The sequence below is a fragment of the Sinohyriopsis cumingii genome, chromosome 9 (genome assembly GCF_028554795.1).
Source record: "Sinohyriopsis cumingii isolate HCF-2022 chromosome 9, ASM2855479v2, whole genome shotgun sequence".
In the NCBI taxonomy this organism is placed as follows: Eukaryota; Metazoa; Mollusca; class Bivalvia; order Unionida; family Unionidae; genus Sinohyriopsis; species Sinohyriopsis cumingii.
The window spans coordinates 60,921,118-60,946,098 of record NC_142969.1 but is presented as its reverse complement, the minus strand read 5'-3'; the positions used below and the strand labels follow the sequence as shown (position 1 = coordinate 60,946,098).

General features: G+C 35.0%; 1 protein-coding gene across 1 annotated transcript in view; it reads right to left on the bottom strand.

Moving 5' to 3' along the window:
- The window catches only part of LOC149791904 (uncharacterized), a 170,413-nt gene extending 146,099 nt beyond the window's left edge, over nucleotides 1–24,314 (bottom strand). Inside the window, exon 1 of the mRNA XM_089970417.1 lies at nucleotides 24,249–24,314. Coding sequence (XP_089826543.1) covers nucleotides 24,249–24,275 — 27 coding nt within the window. The 5' untranslated portion in view covers nucleotides 24,276–24,314. The remainder of the gene's footprint in view (nucleotides 1–24,248) is intronic.
- Nucleotides 24,315–24,981: the final 667 nt, after the last annotated feature.

Below are 24,981 nucleotides of genomic sequence, written 5' to 3'. Positions count from 1 at the left end.
TTGTGCAGTTACTAAAGCTATGGCAAAAAATAACGCTCTTGGGAAAGATGTTTTTCAGGAAATTATTCCTTTGGTTGACACGTGTTGGTCAGACTTTTGATGAGGACACCTTTGCTCCTGTTACTGATCAATAAAAAGGTATTGATCATTGTGATCATATTTTAACTACTCATTCTCTTATTTGTAATCAGGCTGGCAAATGACATTCACTTGTCGTCGAAAGGAAAAAGATCCTGATATCTCCAGTTTGTTTCAGAGGGTTATTAGTGAAGCTGATTCTGCAGATAAAACAACTTGATAGTTTTGGAAAATGGGTCGTTATGATAAAATCGAGACCATCTGAGGCACCCGCTGGTGAAGAGTGGTCAGTGAGCTATCAAAATTTTGCTCTTATGTCATATAGACAGGAAATTCATAGTTTAGCCCATTAAACTATCTTGGCTGGTTATTTAGGAGTCAGTGAAACCTATCAGAAGTTCTTGCATCACTTTTACATCGTCTTACATCATGTTTCCAAATATTGTAGATCTTGTTTAATTTGTCAATGGCTGGTTTCAGTTCTTTTGAACTATTTTTTTGGACATATATTATCCATGGACTTGTTAAAAGAAAATGCTTCTTTTACAGAGGAATCTGGTATTAATCTTTTTAAATTATATATGTGAAGTAGCAAGATATAATCTTCTGTCTACTCACTCAAAATTACAATTAAGGCAGGTCAAAAGTACAAAAGTAAGACTTTTTCAACCTGATGATAAAGTTCTGTCTCTCTTGCCAAGACTTCAAAATCCTAATTAGGTTAGATATTAACTGTCCTTACAAAGTTAAAAAGATACTGATTTTGGAAATGTTTGGACTATTCAGTGGAAATAGAAAGTGCTCATTGGACTATAATTGATTTTGGAACTAGTGGAAATTATTCAAACAAGTTCTGAATGACACCATTTTGACAAATCAGGATTGTTGGAAAACAAGTATATTCTGGTATCTGAAAATTATTCTGAACATTTCATTCTTTTGGACCTTAATATGATTATTTTGGATTCAGTTCATAATTATATGTCACTCTTAGATTTTCTTTTTAAAACACTGATAATTAAATTCTTTGTTAAGTTTTACAAAACTTTTCAGTTTTTCCTCCTTTTATGACTTAGTTTATGACTATAGACTTGTAACAAACAGTTACTGATACAGGTGACAACCCTCTATCCAACATGACTTAGTCCTCATATCTTATGAAATCACACATGTATGCATGTGAACTGTGGATTATAATCCATGAAAGTTACCAACAGTCCATGCAAGAGGATATTCATGTAGAGTAAAAGATTGTGAATTAAATTGGAAACCAACAAAATACCGCTCTTACAACTCTACTTGAAAACCGCGTCTTCATGATTGTGACATGATAAATACAATGAACTGCTCTTCTTTTTGGTATTTATAAACTTTATATTTTAAAAGGAAATTACTCGACTTGTGCTCTCTGTAAATCCACAAACCCCTGGTTTCGTACATGTGCACCGAGTTGCCAGTGGTTTTCCATTTCCACCAACACTAACTCAAACTCGGCCATGCTAATTCTTTGATCCTCAATAGCCATCGAGTTATTAATTGTATTGAAACTACTTTGTGCTGCCATGAAAAGTTTGGAATAGACAAGTATTCCAGAATGCAGCCATAACGAAATAATTTTACCAGCACCATTTGTGACACTGGTTCCGACAATTCCACTGGGTGTAGCTGTAATAGTCAATGTGGTTGCGATTCACACCACACTCAGACCAAAGGCTGTTGCCATGTCGATTCCACAAATAGCATGTTACACATTTTAAGTTTACCAGTTCGATCTTCCAAATTCACAATATCAGCTGGGTCAATGTCAGCAGCAATGTGGCTGGTAAACGAAGCCAAATCTGCCTTGGTGGAAAATCTGCTCAGATTTTCATCAATTCAACATCTGAGTAAATATTAGCATACATTTTGAATAATGTTAAGCAAACTTAAACGTAATTTCAATACACATTTGCTGGGATGGTGAATGTTCAAGTGCATGCAATTCGTTAACAACAACATGATCATATATTGGCCCATCTGACAATGATGGCTGTCAGTCTGGGCTATCACCATGGGTTAAATAATTAACAATTTTAGGAAGTGGTACAAGCCAATACAAGTCAAAATATAAAATATGTTTGGGTCTTAGTATGTATGTTACCCAGTGCATTCTAGGTCCCGTTGTCAAATCTAGGTTAACAATGCCATTTTGTGTTATTTGTGGAATCCCCGCATAAAGACACCTAAAAAATGTTTGATTTTACCACTGCTAACAGCACTGAAATCTCTGCGACAAAATATCCCACTAAACTTTTATATTTACTGGTACTGGTATATAAAGGAAAATCTTTCTCTAATTACAAATTCCATGAATAATTTTGTTTTAGTTTGTTTACTCTATCAGGATCATAAACTGTAATTGCTTCAACCCTGGATGTTACTTCATCAACATATGTTTCCTCAACAATGGTAACGTTACATGGTGTTTTTATTGACATATATCTTAGTGAATCTTTGTCGGAGTGCACAATAATACTCACTAACAGATCCACAAGGTCGGCAAGGCTGGTTATGTGATTTAATTCGGATGCCGCATTTAAGACACCTATACCAACATGTCATGCGAGCAAATGTAATTTACAATATACATAATGGCAAGTTCTGCTTAATAGTTAACATTTTCCAAGGCCAACACCTCTAGAGTCATTACATACCAATGCCACTGAACTTTATATATTTATTGGCTGGCAAGCTTTCTCACATACCCACATTGGCCTAGCCTGTGACTTGAACCCATGCAAATGTGACATGGCAGTGATCAGTAAAGGTGACCCCTTTAGACCAGTTAGGCACCCCCAGGTCTCCTAATTTGTTTTGGTTGGAATGATGGTGTACGTATTATCAGGTGTATGTGCTCCTCAGCATATACATACGGTCTTCAAAATACTCGCAGTGGACAGTATTTGATTGTATGGCCATTTCCTGTAAAATACACCACTGTGAAAGTAATTTGAAAACCTGTGGTAGTACATTTTACAAATATTTTTACACCAGTCTGCATCAACCAAGGATAAATGTCAAATATAATTGTGTGTCTTAACATAATTTTCTTTAATTCAGTATCTGATCAAATCACGGAGTGCTGATTAATATGATCACAATGTATTATACGAAAACATAAATGACCACCGCTTGTACAATTACATCTGATGTTCTTAAATCACTGCTTGTATACTGACACTATAGCTTTTATCTTTGCATATGAATCTCTTTCCACAAAACTTATAACACTGCATTATTTACTTACATTCTTCATCGTCAAAAAAAGTCTCATATTATTCATGTAAATGTGTTGTTCGTAATTCAATATATTAATGATAAAGACATCTTTCTCTAATTATTTCATTCTTGATGATCACAACTCTTAGGCTACTATATTCACTTAATGTTTTCAATGTAACCACTATCATCATCACTGCAGCTTTTTTTCATTTTTGGGTTCTCTAAATGTTAACTACTTCAGTTCTTTCCTGTACAATATCAAAGGACTTTCCAGGATTTTTTTCTTCTCCCAACTCATGTCTACCTGTATATCATTGCTACTCCAAGACAGTTTCTAAGTTTAATAAATTATCAATATGTCCAGGCTGTGTCTTTAACAAGTCTCTGACTAAACTTTATGATACATTTATGTGAAACAGTAATTTAATCTTTACCTGTAGCATTGTGCATAATTCACTGATCTGGTAAAATTAAACCACAATTTGATATGTCAATACATTCTTTCAAAATACTATAATATCAATCTTTGACTTTTATGCCATTTATATATAGTGCGGTAATTGTCTAATATAAAAATATCCTCTGCTGCAGTTTGTAGAAAATAGTTTGTAGAAAAAATACCTCTGCCACAGAAAACAAAATCATTGTAGTGGTGATCAATATTCCTATTTCTGCAGTTACACAAGAATTTGAACTATAGCCACAATCAATAATATATGCCTGATTGAAAACTTCAGCTTTGTGTGTAATGCAGAAGGGTCACTTTCTTAACCACACATGCATTAATGCATATCTGGGTCATAATGAAAAATTGCTTATACAAGTCATGAAAATCTTTTTGTCCATCTTCTTCTAGATAAGACATTGTCAGACCCTTTGCATGTGTATCTGGGCTCAACTGATCTACTTATTTTATTTGGTTCATGAGTCAATGACTGGTGGTAAGACTAATGAAACAAAGGAATACAACCTTCCGATTGGATTGATGAGAAAGAAAACATAACCAAGACTGAAAGAAAGAAATTTGAAAGAGCATGTCAATTTGTTTTCAATAAATTAAAAAAGCCTTTTCTTTTTTCAAAATTCACCATATTTAACAATAAAAATAAGCTTCTCTAACTCAAAACCATAAAACAAACATGCAATGTTTTAAACCTAAACATGTTTACAAGGTTGACAAGTCTGGTTGAAATTTGTGTGTCAAGATTAATATAGCAGTTGCCGAGGGACACAAAGTGATGCACGATGGACAAAAGACAATACCAAAACACAAAAAAGGTGTTAATAGCAAAAGCTCACTTGGCTTTACAGCCTAGTTAAGTAAAACAAGAGCTCTTTCAAACAATGATACTCCGCTGGCCTAAATGAATTTCCAGGAACCAAAGACTGTTTCTTTCTGTTAACTGATGGTGTGGAAACTATCTCTGATATTCTGGAGGAAAAAGACAATTTTCAAAATGGCCACCATGAGAACCATAATGGATGCAAGATTGGGGCCATTCTTTTATGTGAAGTTTTCTGGTGAAAACCCTATGTCAATATGACCATTCATTTAGGAAGAGTAGAGATACAATGTTTTTCAAGATAGTAGCTATCATACTGTCTGTGCAGATTGGCATCATTAAAGACCAACGTTAAGTCATAGGGCTTGAACTTAGTTAACAAGATCAAGTAAAACCAAACAAGCATTCAAGTCTTCAAAAATATAAATTTACTAAAATAAAATATAAAATCAATCAATGTGAGAGAATTAAAAATAACTTAAAATGTTATGATGGCTGCCATAGTGGCCATTGTGGATGTCACCTCCACAACGTTTCGATTTATGACCATTAAAAAGCCTTTTGGTGAAAACCAAATGTCTATATAGCTATCCATTCAGAAGAATGCAAAAAAAAAATCAAGATGGCTACAATGGTAGCCATGCTGATCGGAAGATTGGAACTATTGTCATTTACTTTCATATAGGCTTGATAATAAATCATCTGGTGCAAAACCACATGTCAATATGATTTTCCAATCATGAGATGACAGTAACAATATTTCTATGATGGCTGCCATAATGTTTGATCTGCACCACAAACAAAATAAACAAGTTGTTTGGTTGCTTTGACCAACTCTTGCTAAATATGACCTATTTTTACCAGTGATGAATGAAAATGTATATACATGTGATGATTAGTGTCATGATTTTTTTTAATACAGATAAATATGCATTAATGTTCAATAATATGTTGCTTTGACCAACTCTTGCTAATAACTGGTTCAGTTAATAAATATAAAACTAAAAATGTTTCATATTTCAACAGGCAGCAGTATCCAAGATCTCAGAAAATCAGCTTAATGTAAACAAAGAACATAATTAACCAAACCTGAAATGTAGGTCACAGTTCTACATTTTTTTGCAAATGGGTAAAACAAACTGTTAAAGTAAATAATCTAATCTCATGACTGTATAATAAAAATTGTAAGGAAATATTAACTAAAGGCATAGTGATATATGTAGTCATGGGAGGATGAGACCAGGTCTTTGTGACTAACTTTGTCAGTTGATTAATGTACAACAAGTCCTAGTAAAATTGTTTGTGTCACCACTGTCAAACAAGAGGTTGCGAGTTTCATCTATAAAACAAAAAATTTTGGTATCTTCAAACTTTCTTTTAAGCATCCATATCTTTTAACTTATTTATATACTTTTTCTTCAACTCCCATACCAGGTCAGGCAATTAACCAAGGTTTGAAAATAAATGTGGCCAGTCATACTGACCAATAGATGCCAGTAAATGCCCATATTGTTTCCTCAAACAATGCAGCTTAAAGACAGTACAACTTTCCAAACATTAAGAATAGGAGCAATTCGATCTCCACCTTAAGCATAATCTTCATTTCAGCTAATAATAAAAAAATTCAGTGTACAGTTGCTTAGTTATAATTTCTATAAAACTTTTTAAATGAACACAACACTATGATAAAACAGTTAAAAATTTTGAAGTATCTTATATAAAGCCTAATTTCATGTAAGACTAATAAAATGGTTACCAAGTGCAACGAATCTACTCAACTGTTTTCAAATATTTTGTTTGAAGAAATGAAAATATAATGTTCCTGGTCACATTATAAAACAGCAATGTTTTACCCTGCACACAAGAATTATGACATGGATGAAAATGCTTCAATGAGGGATCGTAGCCAGTTATCTTTCCAAAAGGTGGAGCCACAGAAAAACGTGGTCCCGATGTTTGGTCATCTTAGGACTTTATCATTCCTCAGAACAATCTATTATTGATCAGTCTAGATATATTATTTTAATTAACTCATTATAAGACAATAAAAAAGTAAAACAACTTTGGGAACAGTTTCGTATTTAAACCTTGATAAAAAGTTTTAAAACATGTTTGGTGAACAAATGTCAAATACATGGTCACGGAGACGTAAATAAGACTTGGTATAAATTTACAATAAATAAGCCTTTTGACAGAGCCAAGCAACAATATCACTGATGCCTAGCTTGCTTAACCTACTGATTAACTAATTTTTTCACATAGATAACTTAGGTCAGCCAATTCCCCTCCCCACCCCAGCTGGACTAATTGGTAATAAGCTTAATGTCCACATGTGAAATATCATACATGTAATGGGTCACTTAACAAATGGGGGGAGGGCCAGAATCAGCTAGCTGATTATTTCCCCCCACCCCCAACCAAATATTTTCTTATTATTAATGGGTTCTATCGTAATATACTTAAGGCCTACAAGTGAAATACCATGCATAGAATGGGTCACTTAACAAATGGGGGGGGGGCACATGTGAAATATAATACATGCAATAAGTTCATGTAACAAACTCATATAGGATTTATTTCAAATGAGCCATTACATTAAATTTAATACAGATTACAATTTCAGACTAATAGCCTTTCAAAAATCACCTACATGGAATAAAATACAGCTTTTAATTATTGTTCATACTTCTTAGTAGTAACCTAACACTATATTAAAATAGTCATTTGCAAGGTTTTGTTAATAAATTCCAGAATGAGTGAAAGGTTTGTGAACTCTTTTCCCTGATCGATAGAACAAAGGTGACGTATGATATTAAATAGATTTTTTTTTACTTCATCAGCACTTTAGTTGGGGAGAACTTCATCCTCAGACCATTTAAAAAAAATTATGTGGCTGCAATAATATATTTGTTCCCGCTGTCTGTTATTGGAAGAGGACAGACAATATTGATTCCAACTAAACTCAACACTTTTAATGGCACTGGTAAAGAATTCAGAGGAGGTACTGCTTGTATTGGCCTAGATTCAGTCTATTGTATTTATTGCAGTCACTGACATATTTTATTATATGTTGTTTCATCCCCATCCAGTAATACCCTTCCTGGCATTTCTCATATGTTTTGTCATTTCCACCATGTGTATTTACCTGTTAAAATAAAAATATAACAATTCAATTATATTTAAAAAGTACAAGAAAAGAATGTTTACAATTTATCATTATGTACTTTGTGTACCACAGAGAGAAAGAGGAGAGTAAGAGCAAGAGCAAGAGAGAAAGGAATTGAGATAGAAAAAGAAAGGAAGAGAGAGACAGAGGGAGATAGAATGACAGGAATAGCAGTATATGAGAGTTCTAGAGGCATATGGTGAAAGGAGAGAGAGAGAGAGAGGGAAAGTGAGAGAGGAAGACAGAAACAAAGAGATAGGAGAAGAAAGAGAGTGAGAGGAATAGACATAGAAGAAAAGTGAGAGACAGATAGAGGAGATAGAAGAAGACAGAGGAAGAAAGAGATAGAAGAAAGAGAGAGCGAGAGGAATAGACATAGAAGAAATGTGAGAGAGAGATAGAGGAGACAGAAAACAGGAAGAAAGAGAGTAGAGGAAGAGAAAGAAAGAGGAAGACAGACACAGAGGAAGTAGCAGAGAGAGAGAAAGGAAGGCAGGACAAGAGGGAGGAAGAAAGGGATTAAGAGGACAAGAGAGAAGACAAAGAGGAAGACTTAAGGAAGAGAGAGAGAGAAAAAAAAGACAGAATGGAAAAGAGAGACAAGAGAACATAAGACAGAGGGAGAAAAAGGAAGATAGAGAGAGAGGAAGAAAGAGATGAAGAATGAGAAGAAAACAAGAAATATGGAGATAGGAAGCAAGATGACAAAGAGGAAGAGTGAGAAAGACATAGGGGAGACAAGAGAGAGAGAGTTATTAAGATAGAGAAAAACAGAAGAAGACAGAGAGCAGAGACAGATTCCACTCCTGGAATAATGATGAATAATTGATTTTGATAGAGTATGGATGTATCAATATATTAAGTAGCTTAGCAAGTAGTGTTACATTGGGGGGGGGGGTGGACTACGGCCAATAGACCCAGGCTCTGTACATGTTATCCGAGTATCTTAGACTTTTGCATTAATATTATATTATGATTAATAATTTTTTAAAGTACTACTTACCAAAATAAAAGCTTGCTAGGACTGTTGATACTTCATTTCTTCTAAGAAGTCATCTTTATAAAGCATACCACTGCTTGCAGTAAAGCCTTTAACCACAATTCACTCTTTCTCTTACTGGGAGCTTTGATAGCTGCCATGTTTGCTGGGTAGGTGCCATCATTAGCATCCGATACTATATCAATGTATAACTTGTCATCCATGATTGTGAGTCAAGAAGTAAAATTACGGATATTCAACTTTATTTATACCAAGATTTTATGCCACTTGATGCTCTTATAAATGGGATTATAGACCAATATCCTGTAGGAACACTTGGAATTAACTCTGATAATTACAATGTATAGAACGGTTTGGTCTCACTAGAGCGCATCCCATTTGAGCGCCGCTCAGTGAGGCGCTGAAATTTTTTTCTTCTCATTAGGGCTAATCCCATTAGTGCGCCAAAAAATCTCACAAGAGTGCATTCACAATAGGGCGCGGAGAAAAAAATTAAGTTCAACAAGATTGAATTGCCATCACGTTTGATGTTATATATATATAATATAATATATGTGTACAAAAATGGCGGTTTCGTCACTATTAAAAAATAATTACTAGACAGAAACCAGAGAACCATCAATACACATAATTTTATACAACTATTATACCTTACACCGGTTTATTCTTTTTTGTCTGGTCAACAAACATCATCCGCTCATCTGGCGTCTACTTACAGCAATTCGTGACGAGCAGGCAAGTTCCGATGTTACACGACTGCAAGTCACTGCAGGACAAGAGGTGGTACGTCCAAACAAGAAATAGTTGGACATTGAAAAACGCATTCAGATACTAACGGTAATGTACAACGATGGGAGCATTGATGCTATTGAACTGATAACTGGTATTAGCCATATTCTGAATCAACTCATTTAAAATAATATAAAGTTACAGTTAACAAATGTGTTTTTCATTCTTAATCAACCCATTTAAAATAAATATAAAGTTACAGTTAACAAATGTGTTTTTCATTGTTTGCGCTCTAATGGGATGCGCCCTAATAAGATTAGCTCTAGTAGGACAAAAATATTTTTTGCGCTCTAGTGTGATAAGCTCTAATGGTTTGCACTCTAATGAGACGTTACCATATAGAACATATGACATTTCTGGTGGGTTTTGCAATAGACAAGTTTTGTGGCTGTATTTGTTTCCAAAATCTGATCACCCTTCCCTGATCCACTGAACCCCCAAAATGTCAGTTAGAACAATAACATTCACCTGTAATCATCACACCTGTGATACTTCTATTAAAAGTACATAAAGTAAGGAACACCTAGAATACTTACAACACTGGTTGCAAACTTCCTATTGTTTTCTTTTTAATTTGCAACTTCAATAAAATACAAAATTATTGTATACATGCTAATAAAAACTGACAAATTGGGACAATCATATTTCTTCCAAGTGAGACCTTACAAAAGTTATATTTCCTCATCTTATATTCTAATTATATATAAAATCAAAACAAAATAAGAAAAACATATAACCACCTCAATGGACATATATATTTTTGTTAATATGGAAGGTTGTAACATAAATATCTATTTTAATATGATTGGTTTTAAAAACTAATATATTCATGGGGGGGGGGGCAGAGATTTATTCTTATAAAAATTTTAAACTAAGTATCTGTTTTTATAAATTTAGTTTTGCTATTTAAATGTTCTACTGGTGTAATTGGCAGAGGGGATAATCACCTAGCCAATTCCTTCTGGTGGGGGGGGGGGGCGGGGTGCGCACTTTCAGCTGGAGGGGGGAAAGAATTTGCTAGCCTGACAAAACTTTCAGAGCTGGGTACATTTTACTACTATACCAGTCCTGTACTTTGAAGTTTTTGTGCAAATGCATAATTTCGACAAATGGATCAAGGTTTCTTTGAGGCAAATTATACAGCACCTTTTGTGAACAGATCAGACAGGTAGCTTACATCAGGGGCACAGTCTTGATTTAGAGGGAGCCTAGTCATTGTGCTATCAGGTTCTTTTTTTCTTTAAGCTCTACATGAATCCTAAATAAATGTTGTGTGAAAAGTAAAATCTGAGAAACTTGCAATGCAGTGTTCCATCATGGTACCAGAAGTTCTTCAATTAATGGCTACAAACACAGTCCACACTGCAATAGATATTTCTATAACTGTATGCCACAGTGTTGTCTAGTGAGTTTAAGCTGTTATAAACAGATAGATAACAAAACTTGTATGTATGTACTGTTAATCTACACTGACATGCTTAAACTTTGGGCACAGAATATTGCCAGTTACAAAATCATGCAAAAACAACTCAGAATTAATTTCATGGCCATAAACTGTTATTATCACAACTTTGCAAGGGATCTGACCCTCCTCCCCCTGGCAACAATATGTTAAACCTGCCTGTTTAAAAGAAACTCAGTATCCTTTAATTTATTTCCAATTTAATTAAAGAACCAATATGACAATTTGCAACTAGTGCAATATAGCTGCATTTTTTAAATATAAATTCATAATTATTAAAAGTATACAATTACTAGGTTCTATGCAAAGAAAAATGGCACTACATTATACCAGTATTGTACATCTCTTTTACACCCCAAACCCCCAGTCATAGCACTGACTGGTGTTATGACTCTATGGTCTTAATCTAAGTATCAGAATATAGTGAAAACCAACAAGTTTTTCATAAAATTCAATAGATAGTTTATTTCCCTAGAACACAAAGTGAAAGTTTAACAGGAACTTACACTACTGGGAATTACATTCCAAATAGTCCCAAAAATTCTAACTCAGTTCCAATGGGTATCAAGTATTTCAAATGAATTCCAGTAGTATTCCAAAAGAAATTCGATATTGAATGCACTGATGTGCCAGAAGTCAGGAATAGTGTGTATGTACTGATAGTCTCGATGTAACACAACAATATAATCCAAAATATCCTTGAATAAATTCACAATAATTCCAAGATAGTAATTTAGTCCTAAAATCAAAGAGCACTTTGTAATTACAATCAATAATTGAAATAAATAAATTAAATCTTCACAAAATATAATTGAACACAACTGACTCCACTAGACTGATGTTAAGATATGGAATGAATCATTCTGAAGTAAAACAAAATATATATATAACAAAAGCCAAGACACAATAACATAACCTGGATGAGGGTCAAAAGTTCATTTTCCCATTAAATTCACAATAATAATAATAATAATAATAATAATGAGGACTTTGTATAGCGCCTAATCTTTAGAAGCATTAAGCGCTTTACAACATTAGACAACACATATAAGATAAAAAAACATATATATTGATATGATTACAAACACAAACACCATGAAATTAGAAAACATTAAAAAACATGCTGAGAATATTTAAGGTAGGAAACATTATTAGGTCTTTAAGTTTGTTCTTGCAGAAGAAATAAGTGAGTTTTGAGAGCACTCTTGAATGGGATCACTGTGTCTTTGTGTCTAAGTTCAGTGGGCAATTCATTCCACATTTCTGGGCCCTGGTATGCGAAAGAACGCTGTCCATATGACTTTGTTTTCATAGTAGGAATAATGAGTATACGTCTGTCAGAAGAGGAACATTAGTATCTTCCTGGTGTGGAAACGTTGCACAGAGAACAAATTTTGTGTTTGATTCTGGATCAAATGGATAGCCAGTGTAGGGTACAGAGTAGCCGGGAGGTGTACTCTGATCGTGGTACTCTAAGTATGATCCGAGCAGCTGTGTTTTGAACTTTTTGAAGTTTTTGGAGTAGATATTGAGATGAACCAGACAGAATTGAGTTAAAATAGTCCAGTCTTGAAAGTACTAATGAACACACGAGTGTTTTAGTGGCATCAACTGAAAGATATCTGTGAATGGAGCTAATTCGTCTCAGCTCAAGATATGCAGCCTTGCAGATGTTCATGACATGTTGGTGCAATGTGAGAGTACTGACCAGAATAACACCTAGGTTTCGTACCGATTGTGTGAATTTAATGTTGGTGCTGCTGATATTTATTGTTTGAGGTAAAGGATGTGAATGAGAAAGTCTTTGTGTTGTAATCAGAATGGCCTCAGTTTTATCATCATTCATCTGCAGCTTGTTACATGTCATCCATGATTTCACATCAGAAATGCACCTCTCTACACCTTGGATGGTAGCATCAACTTCAGTTGGGTGGCTAGATTTGTATATTTGGGTTGTCATCAGCGTACAATTGGTGATACACTGGATGATGATCTACGACACTTGAGAGTGGCCGAGTGTATAGAATGAAGAGAACAGGTCCAAGAACAGACCCCAGTGGAACACCACAACATAGATCAGATGAGCTTGAGTGTATTCCATTTGCAGACAGAATTTGTGTCCTGTTGACCAAGTAGGACCTGAACCACAGTAAGGCTGTATCATGAATGTCAAATACATGCTGGAGACGGTGAAATAATATATCATGGTCATTGTATCAAATGCTGCAGACAAATCAAGGAGGGTGAGGACTGTAATCTTTCCGTTATCCAAAGCAGAGAGAATGTCATTAACTACTTTTAGAAGAGTAGTTTCAGTACTGTGGCAAGGGCGATATGCAGATTGTACATTGCTAAAAAGACTGTTTGAATTCAGATAAGATACAAGCTGGGATAGAACAACCTTTTCTAAGATTTTTGATATGAATGGGAGATTAGAAACTGATTAGTTCTTTAAATAGTTATGGTCAAGTGTTGGTTTCTTCAGCAGAGGCTTTACAATGGCTGTTTTGAAAAATGATAGGAATTCCCCAGATGAGAGAGAGGTATTATTAACATCAGTTAGTGAAGGCAATACTGGATATAAACACTCAAACAGCAGTGATGTTGAAATTAGATCAAGTTCACATGACTTTGGTGCACTCTTCATCAGGATTGTACGTACGAAATCCATAGAGACAGGTTCAAATGATGCTAATGGTTGCCGCTCAAATTCTGTATCCCAATTGTATGGTGACGAGTCATCTGAAACTGTGGTGTCAAGCTTATCTCTAATGGTTTGTACTTTGTCACGGAAGAAATTTGCAAACATGTCTGGAAGGTCGACTGGAGAGAAGGTAGTTGGAAGTGGTGTAGATTTGTTCCTTGACATTAGCTTGTTAGTAATCTTGGAGAGCTCTTTGCAGCTGGAACTTTCCATGATCTTAGTAGTGTAGTGGGCTGATTTCGCTGCATGGACTACATCTGTGACATTCTTCTTAGCAGCTTCATAGATCTGCTTATGAATAGTGAGTGGTGGAAAGCCAAAGCCTTTCAGCTTTACGGCGGTCTCTTTTAGCAGTGCGAAGCTGGTCCCTAACACTGCTATACCATGGAGAACACTTCTGAATTGATACTCTGCACTTGGTAGCTGGGGCATGTTTGTCGAACAATGAATGCTGGCAGTTATCGAGTTGTTCTGCTGTAGGAGGTAAGCAAGTTGTTAGGTTTGCTTGTATGTCATGCATTAGTTTGCAAGGTTGCTTCCAGAACATTCTTCATTTAAAAAAGAAACAGACCCTTAATTCAATATCTGTAAACATGTTTATCTCTAAGTGATAATTATCTTAATATATAAACTAAAATCGCAAACAAGACTTAGTAATGTAATATGTTGTTTACAACAGCAAAAACACAACAAACATTTCTGGCCAAATTTGAAAACTGTCAGTAGTTACTGCATCACCCAAAGTCTGCCAAGCCATTTTATTTGAAGCAAGAAGCCTCATTTTCCTTCACCAGACATCACGCTAGGCCTTTATTCCTACATCCTGAGTAGGAAAGATATTTTGCATACCTTGGTTTCAATTCCATATGATCCTGATATTATGCAAAATGTTTCATATGGCAATGTGACAGATGTCCCATGCTATATTTTGTAAATGTTTTCATGGAAACATCTGTAAATATGGCTGAAATTATACGACACTTTACTTTTTTCATTAGAAATGCAAAACCATTCTTAACTCCTTGAAAGGCAATATCTTGCTTCTGACAAACAATAAAGCATGGTGGGTAAGAATAATCCACTTGTTCATGTTCTGAGATACATGTTTTAAGTTTTGTTTTGTTATTACCAAATGAGTACTATACATGGTACACCAAACATCCATTCCCAAAATTATGAACATCATTCAGTGCATTCCCCAAGAATCAGTAGCAGCCCTCGTACCTCCATTATGGTGGGTGGCACCTCAAAAGTCGTTACCTACTATATTATCAAATACCTCATCTTTCACAACTCAAATGCAATCAAATGACAATATTGATCATGGAAATAAATGAAGTTTTCCATTTTTACACAGTCAACCCAATTTTCTTCATGGAGTAACCGTGCCCATTTGACTCCAATATCAAAACAGTTCTTTGTTTAAAGCATGAAATGCAAGCCAACACAATTTTGGACCAGAGTATGGGATGCAGATCTCAAGTTCAGAATGTGTCAAGACGGGTAATATATATTCTTTAAGTCAATGTGACCTTGGAGTTTGAGCTCAAAACCACAAAATCAATAGATGTATTCCTTGTCTAAAATATGAGTCATCCACAAACTTTGGTCAAATTAGGTTATAGAGTACTTAAAGTAATTTGTTGAAACTGTATTTGGGGATCTTTGCCCCCAAATCAATAGGTGTCTTTAGTCTGAAATGCATGACATCCACACTCTCTGGTTTATAGTAGGTAACAAAGAACAGAAGATATTGTCAGTAAACTATATTTCCCTAAATGGTCAGTGAACCTGACTACAAAATCAATGTAACAGTATGAATTTTGGAAGATGATTATTGTACCATAACTAAGTGGAAACTTGTTGCAGTCAAGGTGACATGTAACAATTAACTTTAGTGCATAGGCTTGGCCTGCAATAAATAACTGCCTGTGAAAGATGGGATACTCTGCCGTATGGGATAGGGCATGATTGATTTTTAATTAGGACCTGCTGGAATAATGGTTAGAGATATTGAAGAGGCGATATTAACGTGGGGTTAAGTGGCGGGAAACGCAACGTAGAGACAAACCACAGACAATTCTGTGCCATATGGATCGTGTGCGTGTGATTTGGAATTTTAATGTAGCTTTCACAATTTTAGCCATATTGCTACAATTCTGCAGTGTGGAAGTTTATAGTGATGTCTAGCACTATGGTATCATGCCGCAGACATGTAGCATGATGACCCACCCAGTCACATTATATTAGGCTGACCAGTCCTAACAGTAACCTCTTAATGCTAAGCGCCTAGCAATACAGCTGTTAGAAACATTTTTATAAGTCTTTGGTATGACTCTGCTGGGGTTCAATCCCTCAAACTCCTGCATCTGAGGCGGACAATATAACCACTAGGCCACTGGAGCAGTCTAGTGCCATTTGGAAACAAGTGTCTAAAATTGTTTTTTCCTGAAGAGTTATTAATAAAGGCGGACCAGAGAGAATCATTCTAAGTTAAATGAGGAGTGTGCTTCCATGACAAAATTAAATGTTTTAAATATTCTTCCCCAAACGTTTTGGCAGTCCAAGTTTTTCTGAGGAAGTGGATGCCCCACTCCAAGAAAACGAGCAAGTATGTTTTCTCATTAAAACATTGTCCATGGGATGGGTGTCTGGAAGTGAGGGACACGAAGACATTCAGTCATAGAAAAGAGAGAGTGTCTTGGAAAGCATAAGTGCAAAAAAGCTCTATATGTAAACCAGTGGGGAAAGAGAACAGACAACCAAGTTATGGCGGAAGACCCAAATGAGGCTGGAGAGAGAGAAAAGAGGAAAAGGAATACAGCGACTCTGACCTTTCACAAACACTGAATTTAGATGGAGACACAAACAGGTTATGCCGGCATGCTGAGCAGTGAGTCTTATTGTTAACTCGACTCTATGATCAAATTTGTTTTATCGGTATAACAGAACGGATAACTGCATTTCTTATAAATTTTGAAATTCTATTTCTAAGAGAAAGTATATCCAATGTCATGTTCAATTTCATATTGTTTATGTAATTGATTAAATTGTTATTTTTTAAATGGGGGGGGGGCTTGTGTTGTCCTATTATATATCACTACTCAGATCTCTGTTATTCCATCCATTAATTTCATATTTGACATTGTTATTTACTCAATATGGTCAATAACATTCAGTCAATCATCTCCTAGATAACAATAACCAACAAAGGTGCCATGTAACAAGTGGGGCATTCTCTCTCAGTCAATTAGTGTCTTTTTCATCTCTTATGTGGGCCATTTACATGGTTTGGTCAAAACAGTGAGTATGCATGTAGATAACCATCTTCAGTCTTTTAGTCCTAGTCACCCTGACTTTTGATACCTAAAATTAACCAGACTCTTCCCAAAGGCATGCTGATCAAATAGTTTGGTAACCACAGACAGTAGGGAGCCTAACTTATTCCTAACAAAATAAAGAACAAGCAGACTGACATCTGTAAAACAGGTGCACATATATTATTAAATGGTTGTTGTATAAAAACCGTAAGAAGAAACATTAAGGTTGCCATGCATTACTAGAAGGTACAGCTTACATGTATCTAGTCCAGAGGTCTCAAACTGATGGCCAATGATATTATTTCCTGCAGCCCGCAACGACATATGGAATTTGTTGTTGTTGTTATAGGGCTTAACGCCATTTTTCAACGCAAGATAGGCTATACATGGCAGCCAGTATAAATGGTGGAGGAAGAAACTGGAAAAACCCCAGAAAGAACCACCAACCCACGAGAAGCTACCAGCAAGCTTTCTCACATACCCACACTGGCCGAGCCTGGGACTCAAACCCACACAGACGGAGGTGAGATGGCTGAGATCCATAACAGTGAGCGTTTTAAACCATTCTGCCACTTTGGGCCCCATGGAATTTGTAAAATAATTAATAATGCAATGTTTTTTTTTTACAGTCAGCCAGTTAAATACAAATTGGATTGTTGCATCATTTATTTTTTTCCACCATTTCAACTAGCTACTATTTTTTCATATGAACCACTTTTGACATATCAAAATTTATTAATCTTTGAATTTCAATAAATGTCGAAACTCATTAATGTTTTAATTTAAATGATTAAACTATCCAAGTTATAATTATTCCAAACGTCTGACATAATGTAGTTTTAAGTTCAGCTATGGCAATTATAAAATTAAAATTGTAAAAACAGCTCACTGGTTGAGGTTTTTGTGCTCACATTTGTGATTCTAACAAATGAAAGGATGATGCCAATTAATGCAGTAATATACTGATTAAAAACACCCAACACTTAATTATCATGTAAAAAATTCCAATTGCAACTACAGTAGCTTATCACTGGGAAAATATTTCAATATAAATTAAGGAATAATCCCTCACTTTTTATTTGTGTTTTCAAAACAGGTGAATTGGAAGATCCAAACTGCACCTTCTCCTACTTGGATATCCAAAAGAAAAATTCATAGTGCAGCATGCATTTCAGTTGTTTTTTGATCTAAGTATTTTTTCTCTCTTGGTGGGAGTATACTATGCAAAAATAAGAGCAACTCCTGAGTAACATCTAATTTTCATGCACAAAATTCATTGTCATATTCCTGAAAATAACAACAACAACAATCTGCCAACTATAACAACAAATACTACTTTTACTACAATAAAAATAACAAGAGTCCCTAGAATGGATTGATGCTTTTCTGAGAAGAATTTCCAGGAATTTATTACAATACCATTTTTTTGGTAAAGACTAAGTAGACTGTTATGTATACTATATTCATTTTTTAATGATTATACACTGTTATGGGTCATTTTGTTGTTTTTGCGGGGTTTAATGCCATTTTTCAGCACACGACAGGCTATATATGGCCGCCAGTACCAATGGTGGAAGAAGAACCCGGGAAAAACCCGGAAAGAACCACCGACCCACGAGAAGCTATTGGCAAGCTTTCTCACATACCCACATTGGCTGAATCCGAGACTCGAACCGGCGCAGACAGAGGTGAGATGGCAGTGATCCATAACGGAGAGCGCTTTAGACCACTTGGGGCCCCGGGTCATTTTGTAAAGAACATATTAAATAGTAATTTTGTCCGTTATTGTGGGCTTTTACTTTAAGATAATGTAATTTTGTTTGTAAACATGTTAACATGGATGTGAATTCAGGACATTGGTATTCCCCTCTGAAAAACATGATCTACCTGCCCTTTTCTTAACAGCATGCTAATATTTATGTAACAGACATGACCTTTTTCTGTTCTTTTTTTAATACAAGATGACAAACCATTTCCCAGAAATGGTTTATTGCAACATAGCTCAAGAAAAAAGGTATATACATCATACATGTAATGTCGTTTAAATCAGAATTACTATTCCTATCTTAACATTTGTAGTGGAATTGGTCTTTTAGAAGTGTTCAATTAGTATGTGAGGAGATTTATTTATTTTAATTACCAGTAGTCATTGGAATTACAAAGTTTTCATTGACTTTAGGATAAAATCACTCTTTAAGGATTATTGTGAATTAATTCAAGGACATATTCTAGGTTACATCAATTTGAAACAGCAAGACCATTTGCAAATTCAAGACCATTCACATATCAGAACATGCAAGATTGGAATTTATTTGGAACACCATTGGAATTCATTTGGAACATTACACTTTTGGAAATGTGATAGAATTTATAGGACTATTTGGGATTTAATTCACAATACTGTTAAGTTCCTTTTATTTAAAGGAAATAAATTATCTGTTGAATTTTACAAAACTTGATGATTTTTTTATCTTTTCTTTTACTTAGTTGAAGACCATAGAGTTGTAACAAGACAACATGAAAAGTCTTTTAGTAAAATCCTGATGACAATATAACCATCAAATGCTGGGGGGGGGGGTAGTGACTGCAACATTTTCAAGACAGCCAATGTAACATCAATATTGGATCTACCAATGGCAACATTTGCACTTAAAAACAGCTAGGTATCATACGTCTACTGGTGAAAACCCTATGTTGATATAAGCATACATTTAGGAAGAGCAGAGATAACAACACTTTCAACATGGCCAGCATGGTGGTCATACTGTGAGTCAGTTTGCATTGTTTTCATTCAGGACTAACTAGACATCAGAAGAACTCTTCTGACAAATACCCATCTCAAAATGACTTTCCACTGAAGAGCAGAGCAAAAATTTCCAAATGACCATTTAGGTCATCAGTTCAGCACCATTGTCATTTATGACCAACTAGACATCACAACAAGTCTTTCAGTTAAAACACCATGCTGACATGACCATTAAATTTGTCACTGTAGTGGCCTGAGAGGCACCATTTTCATTAGACAGCTTAAGTTTTTAGTAAAATCCACATGTTAATAAGAAGTCCATTTAGCACAAGAAGTGATAACAAAGTTCTCGAAATGGCCATTATGATAGCCATATTGGATTTGTGAACAGCATCATTGTCACAAAACTATTTGCTATGGAGGAGTAATGATAAAAAGCTTTTAAGATCGATCAATGCTGTGACAGCTATAATGGAACTCAGATCAGCGCCATTTTCATTTAAGACCAACTAGACATCATGAGAAGTCTTTTAGTTAAAGCATCATATCACCATCCATTGAAAAGTAATGACAAGATTTTCAACTAGACGATACCTGTACGTTAAGACTTCTGGTGAAAACTCTGTTTTCATATTGGATGTCTGAGTAGCAGCGTCTTCATTTAGGACCAACTAGACCATGAGATGAATGTGTGTATAAGAAAAGGTTCACTGCCATCATCAATGTAGTTTAGGAGATTTGATAACAAATTAGCAGTAACAGACAAATGGATGGATAAAAAACGATGCATGATAGACAATCATATAACCTCTTCTGTTCTATGACAAGTAAAGCTGATCACAAGTTTTAATAGTGCCTAAAGTAGTGTAATCCATGCCTACCCACCCCCTATCACCCATTTGTATCTAAGCAAATCTAAACAAAAGTTTAGCAGTATAGAATTTTACCACCTGATCCACTGATTTTCACTGAAGTAAATTAAATCTCCCATTCACTACTGAAAACTGTCCTTTCTTTCTTATGATCTTTCTTCAGGCAATTTCCACTATCTGATTTGGAATCACCAATGTTTGATCATCAGTGACAGATCTAGATGGGGCTAGCTGGACAATTTCATGCTTGTTTTGAAGATGCAGTGTTCATTTTTCAGAATGATCATTCAACATTTGTTTAATTTGAAAATATGTGTCACACGTTACGAGTTGATAATGGAAATCACTGAAATATATAATACACGATATCAGTGGACTCCATCATGGCAGGCCAATCATGTGACTATGTCAGTGCAAATCCAAACACAAATGTCATGCACCAGAAGCATGGTCAAGCCAGGTACAACAGATACATGTAGTGACCAAATGAGCCAGTAATTATCCTGGATTATATTAATAATCACAAATATAAGAAAAGTTGTTGTTGTTGAAGGGTTTAATGCCATTTTTCAGCACACGATAGGTTATACATGGCAGCCAGTATTAATGGTGTTAAAGAACAGCTGAAGGATTTAATGCAATGGATTAAAAGTGTGTGTAATGATGCTTATAAAAGTGAAGTGAAAAACAAAAGTGCGTGCAATAAGTCCTTATATCATTAGGCATCTTAATCTCCTTATCTATTACAGTTATGATCTAACATCTAATAAGCAAAACAAATTTCATTTATCTACTCAAAGGAGGCCCACACTAAGCTTCAGAATCAAAGGGTCCATGGCGACACAGAACGATATATATATATATATATATATATATCCACGCCATGTCGGCCAATTCTGCGCAACGATACGTCATTTCTGTAAACATTGTATCACGTGCTATTTTGGTCAAAAATCCATTTTGTATCCAGAAAGAACAATCGTACATTAATTAACAAAGGTGATATTCATAAAGTGTACAAAAATATCTCACATTTAGACTCGAAATGCACATAAAAATGTGATTTCTAAATGGCAACGTGAAGACCCACTCCATGACCTTCTTGAACCTGTAACCCAGAAAAGATGGAAAAGTGTACCTTAAAACAAAACTATTTTAATCCAAGTTTCCAATTTTGCAAGACGTTGTCCCACACGTACAAAATCGTCTGCTACCCAACATCTCTACTTGCCGCTAGAACATAAATTGTCAACAAATTCCCCGGCATATAGTCTGTTTCTAAATTCTGTAGTAATTTTTCCCCATCAACAAGACGTTGTAATCACATTACATCCTATTCATTGTTGTTTCTCTTCCACGTAATAGCTTATTTTTCATAAAATGTTGAACTTTACTAACTTTCTTACAAGATTGGTTTAGTTTGCTTAATATCTCTTGCCATTTAATGGCAATTTTACGTTGAATTTTGTAAAACTAGCTATAAACCTGACCTAATTACTTGACTGAACTGCTGACAGAAACAGTCCAAAGTAATATATTTCATTTCTGTAGCTCGATGGATAAACATTACATCTTTTCAAAGCTATGCGCAGAATAGGCCGACATATCGCGAGTCAGGAAAACGGGGGTGGTATTCTCTGTGTCCAAAATTAATATTATTTTCAACAGAATATTCTGGTGACAATTGCATCTTTTAAAATGGTAAGCATTGCTGTATTTTATTTTTGTCAATCGCTCGAATTCGGTATGCGTTTTGCTTCAATATTGGAAATGAAACCCTTAGGTACGCAGAAAAGCCCGACAGCAGTGTATATATTGTGTTGGTTAAAAAAAAAGTTTAAAGGGAGATAAACTTGTACTGGGGGAGGGAATTATGTCTTGTCTTATTTTTAAGAGGTGGGAGGTGGGTGTTGTCCTGGGGGTATTTTATCTGTACCCGATATTCTTTATAGGTAATAGTCGTGCATGTCCTGACGGGGGAAAACGACGTTACTCCAAATAGTCAGTCATTTATAGGTAAACTACCCTACTGTAAGCAACGATACGAGACACACCTCACCCCGATAATGGTGTGGCATTCTGTAGTTTCTCCAGCACCTAAATTGCATGTAGATTAAATCAAAAGCCAATCTTTAATTTACAGTATGCACTATATCTAAGTCTAAGAATGATGCAAGTCACTGCGAGGTATTTTGGCCCAGTTTGCAAAGGGAGTTATTGACGGAATAAACAAGCAACAGTCACATTCAGTCAAATTGCATGATCAACCAACCTCTTCCATACTTTGGAATATTCTTTCTACTGGCTATACTGCTGGATCCCTGTTACGTCTACAAATCCCTGCATTACATTTGGAGTAATTACAATGCGCTTTCTGTAAAGCAACTACAAGCGCGCGATTATTTTTGAAAATATAGAGACGGCTTTTCCGGAAGCTGACTAGCCAATATATAAGCATGCGCATTACGCTCGAAGGTATCACTTCTAAGTTAAACCAAGAAGTGGGCAAAATATTTAGCTAATATGTGGGGCTATGGTATTTCATTATATATGCTAAAGGTGCGATATGCAAAACGATATATATAAAATTTAAACTTTAAATATCTAAGCATCCTTTTAAATAAAGTTGACTTAAAAATAAGTTTTAACCTTATTACTATGTCATTTATATATATATCAAGTGACCAATACAGTTTTATTTTCACAGAAACAGTTGAAAATCTAGTCTGATTTTTCGGCGACACGAGATAAATCCTTTAGGCGACCGCGGTCGCCTAAAGGTTGTTCGTATGTCTACCAAAGGTCGTATTTTGGCTTATATATATATATATATATATATATATATATATATATATATATATATATATATATATATATATATATATATATATATATATATATATATATATATAACGGATACATTTTCGCTATACCTTCCTGCCTGTGTCACTTAATAAACTTTCCGCAAAACGTGACCGGGTGTGCCATTCAGCAAAAACCTCACCGGGTGTGCCATTCAGCCGAATAAGAATATTTTAAATTCTTCTATGTGGACCAAGGGGCAAAAGGTTTATATTACTATTTATATTTTACATCCATTCAAATGATTCTTTTCATTTATCCAATCATTGACGATTATAACGATTTCCCTAAATATAAATCTTTTCTACCCCTTGGTAACATGATAGAAAATATGACAGTTACTAGGCTAGAAAAGTGGGTTACTGTGACCAGCGATAGTCGCAATAAAGGAAATTGTAAAATTTTGAGAGTGCACAAGGCTGCATTAAAAACCTTTATACAAAATTTGGAGCATGAACAGTGATTAGATCACTGTGAGCTACTTATGTTGGCGCCGAGTGGTAATCTTCAAGGTGAATATTAATGCATCAGTTTTCGAGAAATAAAGGAAACTGCAGAATTGTTGATGTGTACAGGACAAGGCGTAACACCAGCAAGAATAATAACAAACACGAAAGAAACACCACCAGTATAGTGACAATCTATGTCTAGTCTACATCTTGATGGAAATATCAAAAATGATAAAACTTTAACGCTAAAACTTACCAAAACAAGGCAGTGGAATGTGTCCATGTCGACTATGAGCCGAATGAATCTCCGTTTCCCATGCAGGCGAATATATGTTTAGTGAACGACTATCGTGTTTCGTAAATAAATAAAGGTTAGTGCAACTGTTGGACAATTGTTTGAAAACGTTTGTTTTAAATAATATGACAGGTTCACACTCTATTATGTGAAAGGTATACACAATAAAAATGATTTTGCCTACGACTTGGCTTTCTGAAATAAAAACACGTCAATTATATATTCACATCCATCTCCTAACAAACGTGCGGGAAATTTCCTACGTATGCAAACAAACATACGTGTGTTAATCCCGTCATGTGAAATTAAAGCAATATGCATACACACACACACACACACACACACACACACACACACACACACACACATACATACATACATACATACACACACACACATAAATTTAGCGCATCAAAATATATTCCGATATAGCCACATAAGAAAATAAGCATTACAAATATCAATAATGCCCGTTTTCTACATTAATTAAACATGGTACATAACAAAAAACGTGCAATTTCGTTAAGTGTGGGAAAGATAATTTTGGCTTTATGAGACCTTTGAAACCAAACTTAAACTAAATAATCTTCAGGAACCTTGTTGATTGTAACGGTATTTGTACACTTTCTACAGGATTTATATACATTATTAACAATACAAGTGATATCAAGTTTCAATAGCTTGTCGAAATGAA